Below are 24243 nucleotides of genomic sequence, written 5' to 3'. Positions count from 1 at the left end.
GGACCACTATCAGCTGCAGTCCAACATGATGGATTCAAGTCACAAAACATATAGTATTATTTAGTTTTTTCAAAACAAACGCAAAAAAAAAAAAAAAAATGTCTGAGATCAAATCCGACTCTCTGAGAAACACTGCTGTCTGGGATGTTAGCAAAACTGGCACAACTCACTCAAAATCAAGATAAGAGACAAGAGGCAATCGAAAAGCATGTCTCATGCGGGCACAGATGCTCTGGGCCAAGCCAGACTGGCGCAAGAACGGGTTTTACAAAATGCCGTTGCTCAACAGAAACCAACATCCTGATTTCCAGCGGTCCTGCTACCGTGTTCACTCTGGCATGTTGTTATGTTGCATTAGTGCAAACAGAGAAGAAGACAGAAGTCCTGCACACTGAGATTAAAGTTCAGCCACCGTCACATAATGCTGACTTTTCTTTTTCTTTTTAATCAGCAATGCCAAACAGTCTTTCCAAGGTTGCTGAGTTAAGCAGAAGTCAAATCCTCAAGCATCTTTGGTTATAATTTTCAAACAGGCAATCTGTTGTGAAAGAAATGTAACATGCCTCTAAAGATGCTCTCTGTGAACGGTTCTTTATGGCTTTCACTGGCAACCAGTGTAAACAGCCTCTGCTCAACGAGGAGAAATAAAAACTTCTATGTTTAAAAACCGCAAAGCATATAAGATGTTCCCAGTTACTAAAGCCGTCTGCACTTCCAGTGGTACAGAGTAAAAGAATATCTGCACTTTTCTCAACTCCATCTTAGGTTTTTAGATTCTTTCTGCCAATCACATGTTGTGCTACTCTGAAAACCTTATTTCCAGTCACAGCAGGCAGCTCTTTTCAAACTGTGTCCTCCTTCCCAGCAGACAGAAAGTTTTAGCAAACAGCTTGTGAATTATGGATTTTGAATTCTGACGCTAATGCTATATTGAATGTAAATAAGGTGAGAAATATGCATTTTACATAATCTGAACTAAGTTATGGTGCTGAGTGGACTAATCTGACTGGTGAAAATAAGAAAGCACTCCAAGTATTTAATGTGCTTACACATCCTATTAAGTGGTTATATGCTTATGACATCTGTTTTTTGGGACATAGCCTAAAGAGCATTTGTTTTTGTTTTTACGAGTTGCCAACAGACTTACTTTCACTTTTACTATTTGCAACACTGAGCTGCAGTGTGACAGGGCTACGTGGTTTTGTGCATTGCTGTGCTAAAAATACAGATACGTGCAGGTTTAGCACCTGAGCAAGGACACGACGTAACCTTGAGTCCTGGTTTTCAGATCATTTTCTGCAACTTTCAGGTTTTAATGTAGAATGCAAACTGTGTGTTTATTAGTTTTTGTTTTTTCAGGGCTGTTCTTTTGCACAGTCAATATGTATGTATGTAAACACCTCATGCACTGTTACTTTTTAACGAAACTGTTTATAGTGCCACATTTCCTCTTATTTAAATTCTGTTAGTGGTAGTTGAGCTGCAGAGAGGAGGAGAGAACGAGTGGGAGTCAGCGAGAGAGAGAGAGAGAGAGAGAGAGAGAGAGAGAGAGAGAGAGAGGTGAAAAAGCGTTCAGATCGAGATTACGCAGAAGTGGATCAGTCAGTCCTGAGAAGACGAAGAAGAGCACAGAGAAAAATGAGGATCTTCGACTGAAATCTGGTATAACTTGAACCCACACCCACGTCATAGTTTGCATTAGTGTGCTTCTATGATAACTACATAACTGTCGATAATCTAAATATTTAAAGATGAATTATCACCTTTAAAGCAGCATGCTTTTGTACAGGTCTGGCTAGAGCTGATCATCATCATGCATTTCTTGTAGTCTGAGTTTCATTAATGTGGTTAAAAAAACAATACTCAGAGTTAAAGTTGAATTTGACTTTTGCATTATTAATATTAATTTCCCAGATTTTCTATTGAAATTTTATATTTTTCTCATGATTAATAATAACCTTGCTGTATGATTTTCACACTGTGTTTACGTCAAAAGTGAGGCTGAAAAAAATGGCACAGTCTGGACTGAAACAGTCTACTTAACAGCATGTTTTTATTTTAAGTTTCTTTACGGCTGGAAAAATCAAGGGTCTTTACATAAATGTACCTAAATATATTTGTTGTCTACGGTGAGTCAAATACTGAAAACCTCTGAAGTAATTTATTACTTTTGGCTGCATAATTCAGTCTTACTGAAAAATTCCAATGTCTTATCCAATGTTTGATATCAACTCAACTTTGATTGAGTTGCATACATGTATTGAATAATAAACAAATATACCGAGGCTTACAGGATTGCAAACACAGACCAATGTTGCAGGTTAGTTGGTCTGAAGGGAACATTTGAGTCCAAAACTTTTAAAGTGTTTTTTCTTTGCGACCACTGTGAATGAATTTTAAGGATTATATTGACTAAAAAGCGTAAAGCAGAAGAAAAATAACCCCTGAATTAACTGCAAAGTAAAAACTGCAAAGTACAGAGAACCTCTGCTTTCAGTGACAGTGCAGATCCAGCCAGTGTCCATAGGTCGCTTAGCAGAGAGTCCGGAGGTGACACTGTCAGTGTGGAGTTAGCTATTATTGCCAATATTGACAGAACTGTGGTGATGCTCCCAAAGTGACAGCATGTGCTTGTTGATCATTATACCATATATCATTTAATATTATATTTGATTATGACATTAAATATCTACTGAAGGTACAGGAATTTGTATCAGTCGTGCTTAAAAAGTGGTTCTTTGCTGGCATCAAGCCTTAAATCTTGTTTTCAGTTAATCTTTAAGTTCTATTATTTTGTTTTTTTTCTTCCAAGACTTTTTTCACCAGAGGTCCTGGGGGTCCATCTTTTAGCTTGCACACCCTGTACCCTCCTCCGCCTGGGCGGTGTGGCTGCTGTCAGCATCTCCAGGGCAGATCCATCCAGCTTCAGTAGCCTCCAGTAAGGTGAGCTTCACAACTTCAAGTAAAGTTCCCCACATTCTAGGAAAGGCTGCTTCAATGTGCCATTGTTATTGTCATGGTCTCACTTGCAGCTGCTCTTACAGACGTCTGCCTCCACCTCTTGGAGAATTAATGAAAACAAACTGCTTCAGCAGCAGCTGCATTAAAGCTATAAGATGCACCCTAGATAAGAGCCAGACAAGTTCAGATAAAAACATGTTTAACTGGGTCGAGTTGGCAGACAGAGATGCTCTGAGCCCTGCTAGTTTGGTACAAGAACCGTTTTTTAAAATTTGCTTGCTCAGCAGACACTAACATGAAATCGTGTTCACAGCAGATAAACCTGCTGAACTCCAAAAGTAAAGACCAGGGACCAAATATCAGTGCAATCAGTGCAAACAGCAAGGAAGGAAGAAGCCCTGGACACAATCCAGGTTACAGACCAGCCACTGTCAATGTAACACTGGCTTTTCTTTATCAGCAATACAAAACTGTATTGTCCAAGGTGACCGAGTTCAGCAGCAAACCAGAGCTTTTACCCCACATAATATCTGCTCAACAGGGGGAAAGGGAACCATATGGCTTTTAAGTTCGAGCACCACAATGCATTTGACATGTTTCTAACTACAAATGTTCTTTTTGATTGAAGAGAAATTTCAGCTAAGATTCATCTGAATGCTGCACAAGTAGAAAAGTTGTGCTACCACCAGCACCCTTTTTTTTACCTCCAGATTAATACCTACATCCCTTTTGTGATGTTAAAGTGAGACGGAGTAAAAAGTATCTGCAGTTTCCTTCAGCACCAACAAAGATTCTTTCAGCCAATCACTTTGAAAATATTTGTCTAATCACAGCTTTAGTTTAGTTTTTATTAGTTTAGTTTTCCAAGTTCACAAAATTGCTTCAGTTTGTTTTTAATGTTTTTCAAGTCCAGTTTTTATTTTTATTTAAGTTTACTGAAATGTTTTTTCACATCTAGTTTTAGTTTACTTTTAGTTAATTACAAAAACCTTACTGGACACTTAATGACAGTGTTATAAAATAGCTTGTGAATTGTGGAGTGTCAGATTTCTGACACTATTGCTAATATTTGGACATGTCTATATTGGACGTAAATAGAGGTGATAAATATGACTTTTGTTATTTAATGTGGGTTTTTTTTTTTTGTCTTTTTCAGTCTCCCATGTGTTCACTCCATAATTTATCATGCAGTGTGAACATAATTCAAAGAAAGTTACGAATAAACTGAAAGAATGCTGAGGTCACTCTTGGCTGAGAGTCAGTGTTTATGTCTTTGTGGAAGAGGCTACTCATAATGTTTTGGTGCATCTATACCTTCTGTATTACAGCAACAGAGGTGGCGACTTGTAACAACAGAAGGATGGTAGGCAGCAGTAAGCCAGCACCTTCTGACCGGGACACTAAGTCGGCCGTGCCCGGGCCGCCGCTGTCATACTGCTCTGAGATGCTGCACAGCCAGGCTGACTCCTTCCTCATGGCAGCCCGACTCGTCCGCAGAGGATGGCCCAATGAAGGGACCAAAACAAACAGGCAGCTTTCACAATCTGATGGTTCAGCACGTCAACCCATTTTCACCAGTTCAGAGGGGCATAAGACTCTAGTCAGGGTTAGGATTTGCCGTAAGGACCCCATGAGAAGTTGGACTCTTGATATGAGCAGTGGGGAGACATCCCTGGATGGAAAGACAGGCTTTGAAAAAGATGATAAAGCCAAAGAGACATCGGAAGGTGCAGCCTCACCAAACAGACCAGAAGAAAGACAGACAGGTGTAGTCTATGTTTGGAAGTCTAGTTGTCGCATCACATGCAGACAGACCAGAAGATTCAAGGCCCCGGTGCTACCAGCCATTGCTGAAGTCGAAGTTTAAAAGAAGACCTGTAATTGAATCTACAGGTGTATGAAGTACAGGGTTAATGGTGATTGTAAACTTGGATTAAAAAGTGCTAAAGTACCTGTGAGTTTGTTTTCGCTTCATATAAGTAATTTCATTTGCCATCAGTTCAGGAGTTTTACAGATGAAAACCTTTGTTTTTGTTCTTCATTCAACTGGAATTATCCACAATCAAGATGCTCTTAAAACACCAGAGTAATTCTAAAATGGACTTTCCACTGTTGACAGTGTCTGCAAAAGTTACACGACTATACATCTCGCAAAATCTGAACACTGAAGACAAAATCGACCAGAAAAGGATTTTTCTTTAAAATAAACTATAATAATTCATAAGTACATCAGCTCCCTAACTGGCAACTCCCGATATACCAGCAGACTAGTGAAACAGAAGGTTAGCTAATAATCTCTGGTGATTTAAGCTACATTAGCTAATGTTTTGAACGCCATTTAGAGAACAAAGATAATTCCAGAAAATAAACTAAGATACGGTGTTATTAACACTATTAATTAGTTGTTTTTAAGGGTGCTCTGATGAAAGGGTCTAAACTCGCCTGTGACTGAGAAACACGCTATGGTGTGAGCTGAGTTTAACAGCAGCGCCATCTAGTGGCTTTTAGTGGAAACAGCAACTTCATTAACAACACTTCCCAAAAGGATAGGATTTGATTTTAGTAAACTGTGCTTATTTTACTGTTTCATTTTAGGTATTTAAGCAAAGATGAGAAAAATAAAGTCGATAGCTCTGGGTGTTGCCCAGCTGTCTCCAATAAAAATGTGGTTATTATTCTAACTACAATTATTACCTGCAAGACGCTCATTATGGCTCATTTTTTTTCCAGGTATAACAAAGAATGAACACGGGAAAAACAAACAGACAAAATATACCAGCTTTGGGGGGGAAGGGAGTTATCAGCTGAAGTGCAAAAAGCACCACCCTGCCTTTGCCATCGTTGTTTAGTTGTAGCTCATGGAAGACGTCATTTTACCGTAGTGTACTTGCACTCTAGTCTCTTCATTCAGGCTTCAAAGAGAACGTCAGGTATTACTTTTCTTACCTGGAGTCCACAAAACATGGCAGTTTTTCCTTCAACTTCAGCCACATCTGAGCGATCATTGGGACAGGCCTGATTTTTTTTTTTTTTTTTTTTTTTAAAAACGCATTTATTTTGTTTGCGCACAGCCACATTTCAGTTCAAAGCCCCAACACCAAACTACAGAGACAACTGCAGAAACGCAAGGTGCATCCTTCATCATCATCACAGAATGCCACCTAATGCACCAAGCATCAATAGTGATGAATTAAAAAAAAAAAAAAAAAAAAAAAAAAGTAACGCATGAAGCATCTACGTGCACATAATGGTGCGGACAGAGGTCCAGGTGACATCCAGGGAACACAGACGTTTGGATTTGGGATTCCCTGGAATTGGCATGCTGAGGTCAAACTGGGATCAATCACAAATGACTGAAAAATAAAAACCGCAGGGGCTCAATTGTAGTTCAGTAGGAAACTTCCTTTTCCTTTTTGGACAGTTTCTATTGAAACAGTTTTATCTAATGACTTGGACCATTAACAGTAACATTAAGAATTAAAAATACAAAGATCATTACAAACCAGAATGTTTATTACTAATAAATGCCAGAGACACTGGCTGAGACGACGACACTGGCCCTCAAGTCCGTCAAGAAAAGAAGAAAAAGAAAAAAAGACATTTAACTTCAGAAACGGTCATTTCTAAAACCAACGGCGTATGAAGAACACGATCTAAAGTGACAAAACATTTCCCCTCCCAGCACATCCCACACACCCCGCAGGCTTCCAGATGTTGGGTTCAAACAGCCTGGAACAGTCTTTTAACCTGTGTTTTACAACTGATGAAATCTGGCAAGTTAAAAATCCTTCTTAGGTACACTGGAATCCATGTAAGGAGGGACAAAGAGGAAAGAAAGGGGGGGGAGGGGGGGAAAAAGAATTCCATAATCAACATTATCCTTGACATTTGAACTTTAATCCTAAACCCACTCAATGTTTCATATTCCTCCCCAAAACCTGGAAGCATCAGAACAAAATTTACTGAAAACTGTATTTATTTGTCAAAAAAGCTCCTTTACAGCGCCAAGATTTTCAACCTGTAAAGCCATCAAACATGTAAAATACAACCCTTACAATACAATAGAATCAAAACAGGTACCAAAAAGTACAGTAAAAATTACACTTCCGGTGGAAATGTGGAAGGGGACGAGGAAACAAAACAAAAACAAAAACACGAGGGAAAAATAAAAACTAAAACTGATAGGGTTTAAAAAACAAAAAAAGAAAAGAAAAAAGTTACATTTCTGGTGTTTTCTGTACAAATGGTCTTCTGTCATAAAAGAGGTCGAGTCTGGCCCAGTGTGTGTCCGTCCAGCCGTCCGTCTCACTGGATCACTGAGGGGTGAAACACATTAATGACACAGCTGGAACAAACCATTCAAAGTCTAATCTTTTCAAAGGGAAATTAAACTTTTAAAAAGACAGCTTTCTATGAGTATTTTAACTTGAAAACTTCAATCTGTTCTCCACTTACAGCAGCTATTAGTAGCTCAGTGCCAAGTGAAACATCTAAGTGCTCTCTATTTCACTTTCAACAGCAGAGATGCTCCTGGCAGCCAATTTACTCAAGTACAAATAGTTAGACTCTGACCCAAACAGATGCAGGAACTAACACGAGCATGAGGCTACAGGAGGACGTCCACATGTTCGCCAGTTTACTATGATCAAATACTCAGCTGAGACACAGCGCCAACTGTAAATGTGTCCTCCAGGTGTTCAAATGGAGTTGCATTAAAAAGAAACCAAAAATAAAAACAAAAGAGCAACTAGTCATCAGTTATGTCTGCAGGCATCTGTGTCCAGCAGTAAAACAATCCTGAACAATGATATTTATGCTAACTGCAGTCAGTCAGCAGCAGGTGGCTGCCTAACAGCTAACATTTTGGGGACCTGTGTTCTATTATTAAAACACAATATTTAATCCAACTGCCTGGCATTTCTGGTGACGATTGGAAAGGAATGTTTTCCCATTTGGTGAAAGCCAGGACTGACCCCACAGCTATGTTTGGGACAATGACAGGTCAAATCAAAGGGGAACTCATGCGAACTTGAAATTACAACAGCAAGGTGTGAGTGGGGGTCTAATAAGTCTATCCACTGTTTAAACTGGAATACGTAGCACTAGGACACAGTCGCACATGTTGCGTTGTAGCAATGTCATACCTTGCACTGCCAAGTGACCATCAGTATGGCTTGTAGTTGGCCTGGTGTCCCCCCCGCCTTGGGGTTTTTCCATAGCTGGCATTGCCCTGGTCTGTGAAGGAGACGCAGTATTAAAGCAAGAGCTCAACATCTGACAGATGATGTTTGAGTGTTAAGTAAAGAGCAGGACAGGAACCCAGTTCTCCGGCTCCCCAAACTACACTCTAGAGGCTTGAGAAGAAAACATGGCACTCAATGATGTCTTAAACACTAAAGATGGGTGGCAGGAACGAGGCAAACTCCAAGAGTCAAACCAGGAAACGCGAGCCAGATGTGTTTTGGCAAATTTTAGGTTGTTAACCCTTTAGAGCCGGTCGGAGCGGGCACGCTCTGTTTTGCATAACTATTTTTAAATCCCGGTAGCTCTGCAACCACGTAAGCTAGCGCAATAATTTGTTTTGCATATGAAACCGGAGGAGTTGTACTTACATCTTATGCCATCAGCTTGTCCTCGGTCACAGTTTCCTCCCACATATAGCTTTACAAAAACTGCATAAAAAGCACTTGCAGCAACAAAAACATAATATTCCAGAAACACGCTTTGCCGATCAGCTGTTCATAACACTTCCTATGTTGGAATATACGTCAGCACGAACTTTTGCATGTCCGCCATTACCTGCCCGAAACCGGAAGCGACGTCATTTTCGTGGGTTTTTTTTTTTTTACCATCAGGGCCACAGGGCCTATACTGTTTTTAAAAGTTATCTTTGACTTTATGACTTTCTGTGTCGTTTCTGGGATGCTTAGGACTCATATTGCACTGCTGGAAATAGTTTATTTTGATGCATATGCTGCTTTTTTGCAAATTTGCAGTATAATATTTATTTTCGTTTTTCCTGCAGTGTATAAAAATTGGTGTATTTCAAAAATAAAACTATGAAGACACTCAAAATAAATTTCCTGTGGTGGGAAACTATTTTGTGCAACTTTTTTGTATTTACAGTTTTGAGGGATAAACCTCTTAAATTTCTCTAACTAGAAATATGTTAAAAAAGCAAAAACGATTTTCAATTTTTTTGTAGTTTATTGCACTTTTTTGCAATTTATGTAATTACTATGCACTTAATGAATACATATTATTAAAATCTGGGCTATAACAGTTGTATTGATGTATAGCAACTTGAAATGCTCCCAAAAATGGCACTACACCATGTAAAAATATAATATAAGCTCTGGCGGACTTGGTTCTATGGTAGGTCTTAAAGGGTTAATGCAGCACCAACTTTATGCATCTATAGGAATATAACTGAGGGAAAAATGAACATCTTAAACGTTATGTTAGCAAGTTTATCAGAGCAAGTGGAACAGCTCAAAGGTCTAGAAGTACTGGCATGGCTACATCAAGCAGTTTACTCTTGTACTGTGGCTGTAGTGGGGGCGGGGTAAGGGGAAACAATCACAATCAGTACTGACGCGTACACCTCAGGTTTGGGCTTCGATGTGTTAACTGTTACTCCAAGTTACAACTCGTCTGCATGTTTGCACTTACTGTAATCGTATCCAGGACCATATCCGTAGTAACCAGAAGAGTAGTCATAGTTGCTGTAGTTGCCATATCCACCATAGCCATAGCCTTGGTTGCCATATCCTTGGTTCCAGTAGTTTCCATAGCCCTGGTTCCAGCCCTGGCTCTGACCTGAAACACAAAGTGCACATGAGTTTGGTCTAAACTTCAATATCATCCAACTCGAGAAGTACACGAGAAGTTCCAAATTACATATTAATACCCATTACCACTAAAACGTGCTGTCAACAGTGACCTAGCCTCTTAGCATTTACCCGATCATACAGATTCAAAACAAACAAGAAAATCCAGAAAGGAAGAGGGTGATCATCGTCATTTACCTCCACGGCCCCTGCCTCCTCGGCCTCCTCCATAGCCACCTCCACGCACTGTTCCGTACTGCTGCTGCTGGTACACCTCCTTTGGCTGAGCAATTTTCAGCTCACACTAAAAGAGATATACATACTGAAAAATCCATTCTCTCCTTTATGTGGCCTTTAAAACAAAACTAACGTTAAAACCGCCTTGCGATATTTATAAAAAACATTTGCAATTAAAGAGTGACCCACTTCCCATGTGTATACAGAGAAAACTCAAAGTTGTAAATTTCAAAAACATCTCAAGCATTAACTCAGGGTTTAACTACTGACTTGGTCAAACATCAGTTTGCAACAAGTTAATCTGTAGTGGCTTAATCTTTGTCACTCTTCACCAAAGCAGATCACAGGTGAGGCTGCACTGTCCACCAGGTAGCTGATTAGAAGAATTTAAGCTGATTTCCAGCTGTACATCAGCACTTCTGGAATAACTGCTTACCCGGCCACCCTGGATGTTGTGGTATTTCTTCTCCAGACACTTCTTTACGCTGGTTTCCTCTTTGTATGTGATGAAGATGAATCCCCTCCTTTTCTTTGATTTGGGGTCAATTGGGAGCTCAATGGTTTCGATCTGAAAAAAAAGGGAGGATTGGAGAAAAGATTTTGATCAGAAACAACAAATACGGTGCATGTAGTATGACAGTCTGAGGAGTAAATTATCTCTGCTTTAAAAATGTCGGCCACATCATTTAGTCAAACTTCAAACACACAAACAAGTGCCAGAATATCTCAGTTATTATTTATCCTTAACAGGATGACTTCCTCAAATTAATCTACAACTTTGTTGTTTACTGGCCAGTGGTGATGTACATGTGGTTAATTTATGGCTTAGACCAGTTTAGCTGGTAAGAACAGGATTAAAACTGTAAATAATGTGTTGAATTGCATGAGTGTACAAAGTTGGGCAAGTCAGTGGCTCTCAAACATATCCACGGAGTTTGTACAGGAGAATAAAAATGATACTGCCATCTACCCAAGTTTAACTCTGGAAACACTTAACCAAGAAGACTCAACATACAAGAGAGATGCAGTGGTTGCTGCATTCTAACCGCAGATATTTAAAATACATTTTATTTGAAACCAACCTCTCCAAAGGCGCCGAAGTATTCCCTGATGGTTTCCTCAGTTGCTTCTGGGTTCAAACCCCCAACAAAGATCTTCTTGACAGGATCCTTCTTCATAGCCATCGCCCTCTTAGGGTCGATATTGCGTCCATCCAGTCTGTGTTCCTTCTGCTCGAGTACCTGTGGATACAGATATATTACCATTAACAGACAATAACAGCACAGAGATTAGAGTCATCATCACAGAGATGACTAATAATGCAGACAAGGCAGTGTGGCTGATTAGCATATGATTCATTTATATTACTAAGAACCGTTCTCCCATAAAAGCTTCTGGAGCCCGTTCGGGATGAAATTATGCTCAGTTACGAGGGGAGTCACCTTATCCACGCTGGCAGAGTCTTTGAAGAGAACGAAACCAAAGCCTCGGGATCGGCCAGTGTTTGAGTCCATCTTGATGGTGCAGTCTGACACCTCACCGAACTTACTGAAGTAATCCTTCAGGTCCTTTTTACTCGTATCCCAGCTGAGGCCGCCCACGAACATTTTCCTGTAAAATTACATGTAGACATTGCTAACATTTCTTCATTTACAAGGTTTCACAGTTTATTTTCCCAAGGCTCATCATGCCAGCACGAGATCCTCGCACACATCACATGTGGCCAACCACAGTCCAACCAGACACTCACCCAGCATCCTCCTCTCCTTTGCTAGCGTCGATCTTTCCGCCATCTGTGTTGTTGTCCTGCTCCTCGTCCCCGGCCATCTGCTCCAGCTCAGCTCCATTCTGCTCCTCCTCTCCCTCGTTGCCGTTCTGCTCTGATGTCTCCATGAGCAGGTTGTCAGCGTCTGCCATTCTGACGGTGGGATCTTCAAATGACTGAGATGGGACAGGACAAAGTTTGAGAGATTGGAGAAGTAGGTAGCAGACTACATTAAACCAACATTTATCAATTCACGCACAACACTAACTGGAAGCGGTATTGTTTTCTTTACGTTTTTGATGCTTTATAAATACTCTTCAACAAGGACAAGAAACCTTTTGTTCATATCACTACCTGATCCCATCTTTGCTCTCACTTGCTAATTTGTTCAAATAAGACTGCTTAAAATTCAGCCACACTTATGCTGACTTTAAGTCGCTCTCACATTGGTTTTAAACTCACTCATACTTAAATGTACATTACATACTCTGCAACAGGCAGAACTTCTAAAATGCTGTTGATTTATTTACCAAAAGGATCCTCTATGATCTATTAACTGCAAAGTTTAACCAAAACAAAAAACGAGGCAGCACTTCCCATCTGAAAATACTGACGTTTAAACTACAGAATGGCTTTTACTAGCGTATAATAAATGTATGGTTTTAGTCCTATATTATTAGTTGATCTTCTGTGATCAACTAATAGTGTGTAGTATTTTAAACATTTGTTACTTTACATCTTAATTTCTAGTGATTTTTAGGATCCTACATTTTAAAATGTATAGTTTTAAAGGTCCTTTGTTAAAATAGTTAAACATAACCAATAGCATCATAACAAAACAACAGAATAGGCACATGGCTTTAAAAACACCCGGGATAAAAACTAATTAACTCTAAACAGATACACACAAAGAGTGTACTCATTTAAATTCAAGTAGCAATAGAAACTATTTTTTCCCAGAGTTTGGAAATTACTGTATAAGGAGAGCCGAAACACGGCCTAAAGATATTTCTATTCGTCCCTATTTTCAGAGAATATTGAGCATAAATCGGAATGCTAATAAAGAGCCTCATACATAATGCTAACTGAATGCTAATTTTAAGTTAAAGCGTTAGTCCGATCATTGCAATGGCGCCATATATCGGCAGGTTATTTATTATTTACACACCACCGACCATCATCAGTAATAAGACAGTTACACGCAGTTGTGCGTGCACCAGTGACCCCACAGCCGCGGTTGAAAGGAAAGAAAGAGCGTGAGTCTTCCATGTTGTCCAAACGTTTAAGCGGACCGCGCTTTGCTCCGTTACCGCTCGGGGCAGACAGCAGGCCCGGCTATCAGATGGGCAACCAACCAAACACAAAAACCGTTTAGATGATATAAAGTGCACTTAAAAACTGCCATTATGCACAACGGATGAGAATCATTAAGAGAACAAGAGACTCATAGCGTGCAAAAGCCGCGCTAACGCACATTAGCACGCTGCAGCTAACGAACTAGCCATGCTTACAGGCTAACAAGAAAACACCGCACACGAACAAAATGGTCGCCGCAGAAGAATCACGATGGAAATAAGCACGATATAAACCGGAACTCCTACAGTTTCTATTTACTACTCTTATATTTGCTATTACCCAAAATAACAATAAAAACGTGTTCTTACTTTGACTGAAAATACCGGGGACGCCGAGTGGCTGTTCAAAATGGACACGCTCCAAATTCGCCGCTAACTCGTGGCAACATATATATGACCGGATGTGACCAAGAAACAACCACGTCGTAATGTCGACATGCGTGATTGGACGAAAGCGACCCTTTTGAAGTTAAAAGCGTTGGATCATTGGTTGACTGTTCGCCCGCTGTGACAAAAGCCACATTCAGTAGCCAAACGTCCTTCCTGCTTCCTGTGTTCTGCTTTCTTTTTAGAGTGGCGTCTCAAAAGAAACGTTTTAAACATGCTAGGCTTAAAAGCGTGAATAATACTAATGTGTGTTTCCGTAGCTTCATTTTAGTCGGCTACAAATAGCTTTAAAAGTGAAACCGATGTTTGTACTGTAGCTTCGCTACATTGTTACGATCCTCTGCGACATCAGGGATTAAAGAAGACATTTTGTACTGTTCATATTTGTCACACTAACATGTTTCAGATCATCAATAATATTTTAATATTAGACAAAGATAACCTACGAAAAAACAAAAATACCGTTTTTAAATGGTGATTTTATTTATTAATGGGAAAAATGCCCCTATGAGAATTAGTAATCGCCCCCTAAACCTAATAACTGGTTGTACAACCCATGGTAGCGAGAACTAATAAGTCTTTCACATTGCTGTGGAGGGTTTTTTTTGCCAATTATTATTTGTAGAATTAATAATAATAATACATTTTATTTGAAAGCGCCTTTCAAAAACACTCAAGGTCACGTACACCATAGGTGTCAAACTCTGGCCCGTGGGCCAAATTTGGCCCGCAACCTAATTACATTTGGCCCGCGAAGCCATACCAAATTACTATTAGAGCTGGCCTACTGGTATTATACAGCTAATATATATATTGTTTAGTATTAAGCTTTGCATGTTCCATATTCAGTTTTTCAGCAAAACGTGTTTGAGTCCATAAGAAAAGATTCATTCTTATATCTGGAGGAATAAATATATTTCAATAAATATTAACGTTAGCCCTGTTCCAGTTTTGAATTTTGGCCCACTGTGTATTTGAGTTTGACGCCCCTGCTGTACACAGCAGAATAAAAGCAACATAAAAGCAAGCAGTTTACAGCAGCGGTCCCCAACCCCCGGGCCTTGGACCGGTACCGGTCCTTGAGTCGTTTGGCACCGGGCCGCGAGAGTTGAGGCTCAGGTGTGAAATGTATAGTTTTCAGGGTTTTTATCGGTTTTCAGCGTTATTTTGTTATCGTTTTTATCGTTTACTCGGTTTTCCTGGGTCTTTTCACGTGTGTTATGAATAAATTTTCTTTTTTTCGGTACGGTACTAGTTTTATTTTGTTGTATTTATCCGCGACACCTTAAAGGCCGGTCCGTGAAAATATTGTCGGGCGTAAATTGGTCCGTGGCGCAAAAAAGGTTGGGGACCGCTGGTTTACAGAATTGTTTTAATGTAGTCAGATTGGAGGGTTTTTGAACCTGAATGTCCTGTTTACGGTCATGCCAAAGCACCTGAATCTGGTTTAAGTCTGAACTTTGACTACACACTCTTTGCCTTCTTCTTCTTCTTCTCCTTCTTTTTTAGCCTTTTAGAGGTGGACTTGCTGAGAATCAGAATCATCTGTCTTTGGCCAAGTTTGTGCACACACACACACACACACACACACACACACACACACACACACACACACACACACACACACACACACACACACACACACACACACACACAAATAGACAGTACATGCAGAATATATACAAACTATAGGTTTTTTATGGCAAGTCTTCCAGGTGCTGAAGCAGCAAAGTGACCCTAAACAATCACACTACCACCACGATGTTTGATTATTGGTATGATATTCTTTTTCTGAAATCTGTTAATTTTACACCAGATGTAACAGGTCTTAAACCTTCCAAAAAGTTCATCTTCTGTCTCCTCAATCCACAGAATGTTTTCCCAAACGTTTTAGGGATCATCAAGATGTTTTTGGCAAATGTGAGACGAGCCTTTGTGTTCTTTTGCAGTGGTTTCGTCTTGGAACTCTGCCATGGATAGCATTTTTGCCCCCAGTCTCTTTCTTATTGGTGAATGACGACCTGACCTTAACTGGGGGAAGTGAGGCCTTCAGTTCTTTAGAGGTTATTCTTGGTTCTTTTGTGACCTCCTCGATGACTTGTTGATGCTCTCTTGCAATAATTTTGGTGGACTGTCCGTCCACTTCCTGGGAAGGTTTTTTCATTTGTGGATCATGGCTGTTACTTATTGATGTGTTACACTAATGCAAATTTTAGCATTGATCCGTATACAAATATAGGTCTAATATTGCTGATGCCAATACTTTTACCCTATAAAGGCAGCATATGTAGAGGAGAGCAGTGTGTCATGATTTATGAGATGAATCATCATTAATTAGACACGTATGTGAGGATGCTGTTTGTAGATTACAGCTCAGCATTCAATACCATCGTTCCCTCGAAGCCGGACAGGAAACTGCAGGATCTAGGACTGAGCAGCTCCCTCTGCAGCTGGATCCTTAACTTCCTGTCTGACAGACGCCAGGTGGTCAGACTGGGCAGCATCACCTCATCCCCCATCACACTGAACACTGGTGCTCCACAGGGGTGTGTACTGAGCCCTCTCCTGTACTCACTCTACACCTATGACTGCACGGCCACTAACAATTCCAACATCATTGTGAAGTTTGCGGACGACACTACAGTGGTGGGTCTTATCACCAACGGTGATGAGACGGCTTACAGGGAGGAGATCAGCGCACTGACCCACTGGCGCCTCCGGGAACGGTGCCCAATCGAGGAGGGCAGGGATAGTTCAGTAGGTAGAGTGGTTGGGGGTTGGGTCAAATGCAGAGAAAAACAAATAATTTCCCCACGGGGATCAATAAAGTATACACTATTATTATATATACACACACGTAGAAAAACATATTTAGTATACACATTCAGTAATGCATACACTCTTATATTGTACATATATTTATTCATATAACTCTCAGATTTAGCCATTCTTATATTTTGCTTGTTCTTATGGTATTGTATTTTTGCACACCTCTGTTGCTTGTGAAGCTCGCACACAAGAATTTCACTCGCATGTCCTGTACCAGTGTACCTGCACATGTGATGTGACAATAAAAGTGATTTGATTTGATTAAATTAGCAAATTCTGAACAAATTTTAATGACTACTGTATCACTGTCAATTTCCCCCACAATAATTCATTAATACAACAAAGCACACTTTTCAGCATTTGACACATCCCACACAAAAAAGCTCACATACAGAGAAAAATAATAGTGAACAGGACTCAGGTCAACTTATTCTTGCAGAACCTCCACAACAGCCCCAGGTTCTCATGCAACACCACCCCTGTGTTAAAGAAAATCTTTCCATTCAGGATTTGTAATCTGTAGGAAATTGAGGGAAAGTAGGTTTAAACTATAGTTACAGGCCAGAGAGTGATTCTTCATTTACACCAGAGCCAAATAATGTGGGGTAGAAACAAATGTACTTAAAACACAAGAGTGCTGGGGATTTGTAAATAGGGCAAAACGTGCCAGTCCTGGTGGTCAGGACGACTGTTTACTGCTTTATCGGGCAAGTTGAGGCACGTACAACATGGGCACACACACACTCATACACACACACACAGTAAAGGGTATCTGTGGAGACAGTTATGTTTCAGCAGTGGTCACTTGTAAACAGAACGAGAACTGCAGCAACGACAGGTAAGAACGCAGCACATTTTAAACATGACTAAATTCTTTCTTTTTCTACTTTTTTTCAGTAAAAATATTTTCCAAGTTTACTTAATCCATCCAGTTGTGTCAAAGTAATGATTATGCACTATACTAAATGTGTAACATGACTGACATGCCAGTTGAAGAGTTTGTTTTGGAAATGGAGGATGGAAAGGCCATCAGGCTCAAACCTCAACCCTTTTTGGATCTTCACTCAGCAATAATAATCTAATTAGAGCTTTATGTCCCTGTCTTCCTTTTCCCTGCAATGTGGATTTTCCAGATTTGTAGATGTGGATAAATAAAAAAGTTAAAAATCCTTAACTGGAGTGGGTATTGTTATTTAATTTTAACTAAAATTACGTATTAGACTTTGTCTTTACATCAAATATTAACTTTTTAAGAAGTCATTGCTTTATAGAAACAGATTAAAACATGACACAACCTGTTTCTTGCACATACGCACACACAAAAAGTATGGTTGTGGTGCTAAGGCCCATACGTTGTTATCAAAGACCAAGTATAAGAGTGAGAAAAGTTGTCTTAGACAGTGTGACTGCTTTTGTTGTTCTAATAATGATCTCTTACTGCATGTGACTCATTCAAACTTTTTTTTCCACGGCAAAAATGCATTAGAAGGCATAGACGTGGCTTTGCAAAGTGGTGACTTCACTCTTTTACAGAAGTATAGGACTAGTTTATTGAGCTCCCTCCTGGAGTGTCTGAAGGTTGCCTGGTAACTGCTCAGAGCTAATCACATGAAAAAAAGGCTTTTTGCACTTCTGCTTGTCGGGATTTATAAAGTGCGTATGGATTAAGTGGTGGATTTTGGATGTTTTGATAAACAGATCCGGCACCTTCTGGTCAGAACAGGGTTACAGATTCCCTGTTTTTCCAGTCTGAGTAATCTGCTCCCTGTACCCTTACATTTACTAAACATGAAAATGGCATTTGCTAATGCTTCAAGCTATTTTTGACACACACTATTACATTGTAAAACTGTGTTGTAATTTGCATGTACTCATTTGCCCTAAACAACATATTTAAGCTACTTCTGGCTGCTCCTTTGCCCAAAGGTTCACTACAGGAGCTCTGCAAGTTTGATTCAAATAGTTTTATGCCAGATACGCTTCATAATGAATAATGAAGACATTTTTGTCTTTGGCCGGAATTGAACCAGCAACAGTTTAATTGTAAAACATGTTAACCACCAGAACAACTTCCAGATAAACATAATCTGCTTTCTGGGATAACCACTGCACACCATTGGAGGATTTATGAAAAAAAAATCCTGTCAGAGGAAGCATTGGTTATTATAAGAGCTTGAAAAAAGTGGGCAGCTGGCTGCTTGAGATTGTGAAGACATTTCACTTTGTATCCAAAACACTTCTGTTCTAAAAATAAAAGGCAGACAGTCCCAGGTATTGGCAGCTCGTTGACCTGCTATTCATCATGCGAGTCATCACATGAGCCAAGGTCTGGGGGGAAAAAACAAAATCAACAAACAAAACAAAAACGAGTCATTACCGTCACTGGGGGTTAAAGGTGAAACCACTGTGAGACTTTGCCCCATCCCACGATGTGCTTTATTGATGTTACCTGAAGGAAGGTGTGAGTGGGGGGTTTTGTTTTTTAAGAAGTGGGAAAATCACATGTGGTTCCAGTTAACTGACTGAACTAAATTAAATACAAAGTTACAAAATATAACAAAAATTATAAAAATCTCAGAATATTACGCAGATTATATATATATATATATATATATATATATATATATATATGATTGACATTGGAATTGTAACTATATAACTATTTTCACTGTAGAGGATGTGCAAATGTTAAGGTTGTGCATCTATTGCACGCTCTGCTTAGTTGGATGGGTTGCAGAGAGAGATGGCCGAATTCAGGAATGATTTCCTGTGCCGTTCAGTGATGCAGATGGGCAATCTCGTAAGGTATCAGAAACAAGGTTTATGCAAGAAAAGGGTCTCCTGCACTTCTGCTAAAAATATTGCAGGTGTGACACCAGGACCAGACACTGCACAAGGGCCTTCAATGAAGAGTAAAAATGAAACTGACAAAAGGCAAGCTAAAGGGGACAAAAATATACATTTTATTACAACAAGCATTTACTGCAAGATTACAAGTTTCTGATGGTCAGTGTGATTGGGGTGGCTGTATAGGCAGTGTCGTTAGCTGATTGTTCTTACACGCTAATCACTAACTACACTACCAGTACAACCACCACACACACCAGCGCAGCTGTATTTCCTTCCAGACTGACCCGCTTTACAGGTAAATATAGATTCAGTGTTTTTCAAAGAACTTTTGGATGTTTTATCTAAAAGTCCTAAATGTTAGGTCAACTAAAACTGTTTAAGAGAGGGAGAAAAAACCAAAACAAGACATGTTATGGCCAGTAGAGCTGGCATGAATCTATTTATTTCTTTTCAATGACAGGTCAATGTTACTTTATTCACACTTTAATTTAAAAAAGACAATTAGAGTGAAGAATTATTTAAAATATCAATTTTCACATCTTAAAAACATACTTAAACAGCATTACTTTAAATCAGGTACAAATAAGCTTATCCTTTAAAAGATGTACAAAGTGTGTGGCCTAAATCCGACATCAGCAGGAACCAGATTCTGGTTTGTAGCTTTAAGGCTAGGATCGCGATTTGCTGACCCAGTGGTACTTGTCAACACGAGGCCCAGTGAAGGTGAACGTGGCTCGATAGGATCTGAAGCCTTTCTGGCTTGAGAAGTGGGCTCCAGCAGGAGCGCCATGAGGTGGGAACATGTCTCCTGGAAAGCCTTTCCGCTTCTCCCTCAGCCAGCTCTGAGGGGCACCTGGAGAGAACTCGCTGAACTGAAGACAGGTACAACAAAGTCATTTAGAAAACCTGAGATCTCTTAGAGAAGTTACTAAAAATACTTTGCAAAGCTCTAGCTTTAAAAATGTTATTCAGCAGAATTACATTTTATTTATTTTTTTGGCTAAAAACCTGCTCCTGAAGATGGTCAATCAACTTGCACTTTCAGGAAGCCTACTTTTTCCAAGTCTCATGTTAATGAGCTTACAGAGAATGAATATGTTAAGATATAAAACACTACCATCATCATCGTCATAAAACAAGCTTGGGAGGCTTTAAATTGTCCTGCATTTCATATATTGAACTCACCCTGTAAACACTGTTGGGGTTGCTAACAGTCGGAATGGTTTTGGGTTCACTGTTCATGGGTGGGATTTGAGGGCAGAGGGTTGAAAGGCTGCTGCTGCTGGTACTCATGCTCATGCTGTTGTCTCCACCTCCATCTTCATCCTCATCTGATGAGCTTCCTGATGGGACCTCGAGACTCGCCCGTTCCACAGCTTCATGGATGCGGCGGGATAATTCCCCATCACCGCGCCGACAGTTGTCCACCACTGAGACGCAGAATGGACTGCTGTGTTCACCATACCTGCAGGGATTCAAAAGAAAATTAGAAACTGACGGCAAATTCAGGTTTCACGATTTCTTTGTACATGTACAATGACAATAAAGGGCTTTTCCATTATGAGGCCAGAAGTTCCACCTTAACACTGCTCTAAACATTTGTTCCCCCACCACTCCTTGTCCTAATGTTCTAGAAACCTGCCAGAGCTGTGACAACATCAGCCCGACTCATGTGCTTCACATATCTTTAGTTTAGTGGCAGGAAATCAGGACAAAAAAAAAGCTCCAGTAAGGAAGCCAAATCAGCCCTTTTCAGTCACAATCCATTCCTTCCCTTAGCAGCAATGATCAAGTACACAACTATGAATATATTAGTACATGCCCATGACAAACTTAATTACAAGTAATCCGATGCTTATTTGTAAAAATGAAATTACAACTATAGGTGTGGTAGATGCACAAGGTAAAATAGTTAACAAAAAACAGGTCATTTTATCTTCGTGCTAAATGGTTGTCAGCCAATGCAATGGTATATTGATATAGATAAGAACCTTCAGTTTGGCTGTTAACTCCTGGTGGTCTAGGAGAAGTTGAGATAAAGATTTTGTGTATTATAGAAAGACACTCGTTTTATTGATTCAACATTAGGTTTGTAACTCGCTGAACCACTTGTTAGCTCTAGCTTTGGCATGAAGACACTGCTAACTAATCATATCACCACCTGTTTGAGCCATATAAAAAAAAGTTGATTAGACCAATTTATTTGCACTGTTCCTCAAGTCTTGTCACTGTGTGGATGATCAATAATTAGATTATAATTAAGCATTTACTTCAAACTCTGCTTTTAAACTGACATTAAAATAAATGGTTATTCATGTCTTAATGATATCACCATCTGGTTAGTAAGTTAGATGTGAAACCAAAAAGGACTGAGGACTTTGAAACAATGTAACCTGCAGCGTCGCACAAATGCAAGGTGACTAATGATTAAAGCAAACCTGCAGGACACCTCTCCAGGGTCGACCCACACTGTCAGCTCCTGGGGCAGGCCCAGGTCCTCGTACCTCACCCCGCTCCGCTCGCAGACCTGCTCCAGCACCGGGTCCTGTAGCCGAACACTGTTCATACGCAGACACCTGAAAAACACCGGGCAGCTCAAAGAAAGGTTTTTTTTTTTTTTTTTTTTAATAGTGTTGCAATTTCACATGTCACCAAGATATCAAGTCCAGTAAAAATCCAATTAAAATATAGATGGAAGAGTAGTAGTTGGTGCCAGTTAAAGGTGGTTTAAAGCCAGACAATTAGGAATAGCATCAGCACATTAGTTCTTTAAATGGTACAAAAACAAACTGAAGATCTCTTTCATGAATCCTAAAATTGTACGATTTCTTTATGTCCCGAATCAAATGAGAAAATGCAGAATATTGAACTATAGAGTCGCCTGTAGTGTGCAATGCAAGCCCCATTTATTTTAATTAGAGCACAAAAAGAGGGGGGGGGGGGGGTATTTCCCACAACAACACCTAATATTACAGGGTCTAGCACCACTCAAAGTGAGCAGTGGAACGCAACTTTGTGCATTTACTCCAGTACTTTACTTAAGCACAGCTGCAATGCAAATGTATTTCTATTGTGCTGGTTTCTACTCCCTGCACCACCGTAAGGAGTCTTGTACTTTGAGTCTTCAGACCTCTCCTTTGGTTGCTCAGATAAAGTGAGCAGATTCTAAGTCAAGCATTTTTCTGAGCAGCTGAGCAAAGCTTAAAATTAACCCGCCAACATTTAGATTGATATCCATTATATTCCTGTGAATAAACCTGAGAGCTGCAGTCCTGCTTCTTACTGAGGCCAGTAGAGTGGAGCATTACAAGTGTTTTTCCAGGTGTTTTGATCATTTACAAGGTTAAATAACTCAAGTATAACAGTTGGTATTTTAAGTAAAGAATCAATACTTTCAATTACAAAGTGGGTTCATAATATTTGTTGCATTTCTGAAGGCAGAAAGAGTTTCATAACCTTACAATTTTAAAGATTTGGATACTTTATAGCCAAGTACATTTAATACAATCAGCAGCTGCAACATTAAAGTGACATTCATTAAAAATAAAATCAGTAATTGTATCAAAATATACAAAATAACATAAAGTTACTAAAGCAAACATATTCATTAAGAATTTTGACTGAGAAACATTTAACATTATTTCAGCAGCGAGACCTTTACCTAAGGATAGATACTTTACAAAACAGCTGTTCACTACAAAAAGGTTCTCAGGCTCCAACTCAGCCACTTCATTTTTATCTATACAGCACCAAATCACAACAACAGTCACCTCAAGGCAGTTTATGTTCAAAGTTAACATGCCTGCAATAACACTCTGGATGCAGTACATGTACATAAGCCACCAGTCTGAAAAATACTTAAATCATTTTATTTTTAACCATTTATTTCTGATCAAATAATCTGATTTCCTGTGGGTCCCCAACCAACTTGTCTTATAGTAAATCCATACAACTTAAAAGGAGAGTGCCAAATGGATACACATTCAAGCTTTGAAACAAAGTTTTTCCTCTTAAATTTAATTGAGTTTTAATTTTTAATATTATGTTTGGTTAACTTTTCATTTTTAAAAGGGAAGCAGGACCTTCAGCCATTTTGAAACAACCAAAAAAAAAAGAAAAAAAAAAAAATTGCTTTTGGATTACTGACCTGTAGGCCTGACCCCTGGCGGGTGCACTTGGGTGCCAGTGGTTCTTGTAGTTCTCAAACAGAAGGGAGGTGAGGGAAGCAGCAAAGCGCTCTCTGCTGTCATTGTCCAGACATCCGTATCTCTTCACCAGCCGAGCCAAAAAGAACACAGCGGCAGCAATTTCCTCCTTCATGGCGACACACTTACCGAGCACAGCAAACTGAAACCGTAATTTTAAAAAAATTATCTCTTCAGATAAAACGCATGTAGGGATCCTAGTACCACAGAAAATAAAAACATCCAGAGCAAACTGGAAACCAAACCAAACAATTCAAGCAAACATATTTGCTGCTGAAGCTCAACAGAGAACTCAGCTTGAATTGTAAGGCAGCTTCATCAAAGACACCAAAACACAAATATATCCACATGCATCTAAATGTGCAAACGCAGCAGCACCCTTCTCAGCAGTGAAACCTCACTCAAATCAAATTCTAAAAGAGTTTTTAATAAAACCACCGTTCAGCTGTGCGACCAGCTGCCACAGCTGATGCTGATTTACTTAATGACTCCTCTCAGGGTTAAAATGTAAACAACGCCCTGTCTGCACTTCTTCAATGTTAAAATGCCCCAAATTCAATGAAATGTGTGAACAGTTCTGTGCAGCAGGAACAGACTTCTACATTAAATCTGTCCATAAAGCCCAAGCAGAGAGAATATTTACATTTCTCAGCTCATCAGCACATAAGAAGAGAGGCATTTCTGATGATGGTGCAAGACTGAAAAAGTTGTTTTTACAACTTATATTTATTTTGTTGAGTCAGTTTCATTTAAAATCACTTTCACTTATTTATGGTGATACTGTTGTGCAAGACGGTTCTGGGGCCGTTCTCTGTGGAGCTTGG

At 39.6% G+C, this 24243-nt stretch overlaps 2 protein-coding genes and 1 long non-coding RNA gene across 3 annotated transcripts; 1 reads left to right on the top strand and 2 right to left on the bottom strand.

Moving 5' to 3' along the window:
- Nucleotides 1-1541: 1541 nt before the first annotated feature.
- On the top strand, nt 1542-4904 carry LOC308386730. The gene is made up of 3 exons (XR_013969846.1): nt 1542-1662; nt 2813-2938; nt 4290-4904. It is a non-coding gene; the product is annotated as an uncharacterized lncRNA (long non-coding RNA).
- A 2015-nt stretch (nt 4905-6919) lies between these two features.
- Nucleotides 6920-13609, bottom strand: LOC308387500 (heterogeneous nuclear ribonucleoprotein A/B-like). The gene is made up of 9 exons (XM_080867607.1): nt 13458-13609; nt 11779-11969; nt 11471-11639; nt 11111-11269; nt 10465-10596; nt 9990-10095; nt 9634-9780; nt 8106-8196; nt 6920-7277 (listed from the first exon to the last, which is right to left on the bottom strand). Exons 2-8 carry the CDS (start codon nt 11943-11945, stop codon nt 8126-8128), a joined length of 951 nt encoding a protein of 316 aa, XP_080723733.1. The 5' UTR covers nt 11946-11969; nt 13458-13609; the 3' UTR covers nt 6920-7277; nt 8106-8125.
- A 5705-nt stretch (nt 13610-19314) lies between these two features.
- On the bottom strand, nt 19315-23787 carry btg4 (B-cell translocation gene 4). Its single transcript, XM_080866674.1, has 4 exons — nt 23362-23787; nt 21653-21790; nt 20400-20679; nt 19315-20086 (listed from the first exon to the last, which is right to left on the bottom strand). Exons 1-4 carry the CDS (start codon nt 23532-23534, stop codon nt 19883-19885), a joined length of 795 nt encoding a protein of 264 aa, XP_080722800.1. The 5' UTR covers nt 23535-23787; the 3' UTR covers nt 19315-19882.
- Between the last annotated feature and the right edge of the window lie 456 nt (nt 23788-24243).

This window comes from Rhamphochromis sp. 'chilingali' (genome assembly GCF_963969265.1).
Source record: "Rhamphochromis sp. 'chilingali' genome assembly, chromosome: 19".
In the NCBI taxonomy this organism is placed as follows: domain Eukaryota; kingdom Metazoa; phylum Chordata; class Actinopteri; order Cichliformes; family Cichlidae; genus Rhamphochromis; species Rhamphochromis sp. 'chilingali'.
Note: the sequence above shows the minus strand (reverse complement) of the source record. Positions and strands in the feature narration are given on the sequence as shown.

Excerpts from the sequence above, each read along its gene's own strand:
- LOC308387500 (XM_080867607.1), bottom strand. The coding sequence starts at position 11,945 with ATGGCAGACGCTGACAACCTGCTCATGGAGACATCAGAGCAGAACGGC. Across the intron at positions 10,096-10,464 it reads ACAACATCCAGGGTGGCCGG|TGTGAGCTGAAAATTGCTCA; the intron begins GTAAGCAGTTAT and ends TATCTCTTTTAG. Across the intron at positions 9,781-9,989 it reads AGGAGGCAGGGGCCGTGGAG|GTCAGAGCCAGGGCTGGAAC; the intron begins GTAAATGACGAT and ends TTTGTGTTTCAG.
- btg4 (XM_080866674.1), bottom strand. The coding sequence starts at position 23,534 with ATGAAGGAGGAAATTGCTGCCGCTGTGTTCTTTTTGGCTCGGCTGGTG. Across the intron at positions 20,680-21,652 it reads CCTGGAGAGGTGTCCTGCAG|GTATGGTGAACACAGCAGTC; the intron begins GTTTGCTTTAAT and ends GAATCCCTGCAG. Across the intron at positions 20,087-20,399 it reads ACCCCAACAGTGTTTACAGG|TTCAGCGAGTTCTCTCCAGG; the intron begins GTGAGTTCAATA and ends ACCTGTCTTCAG.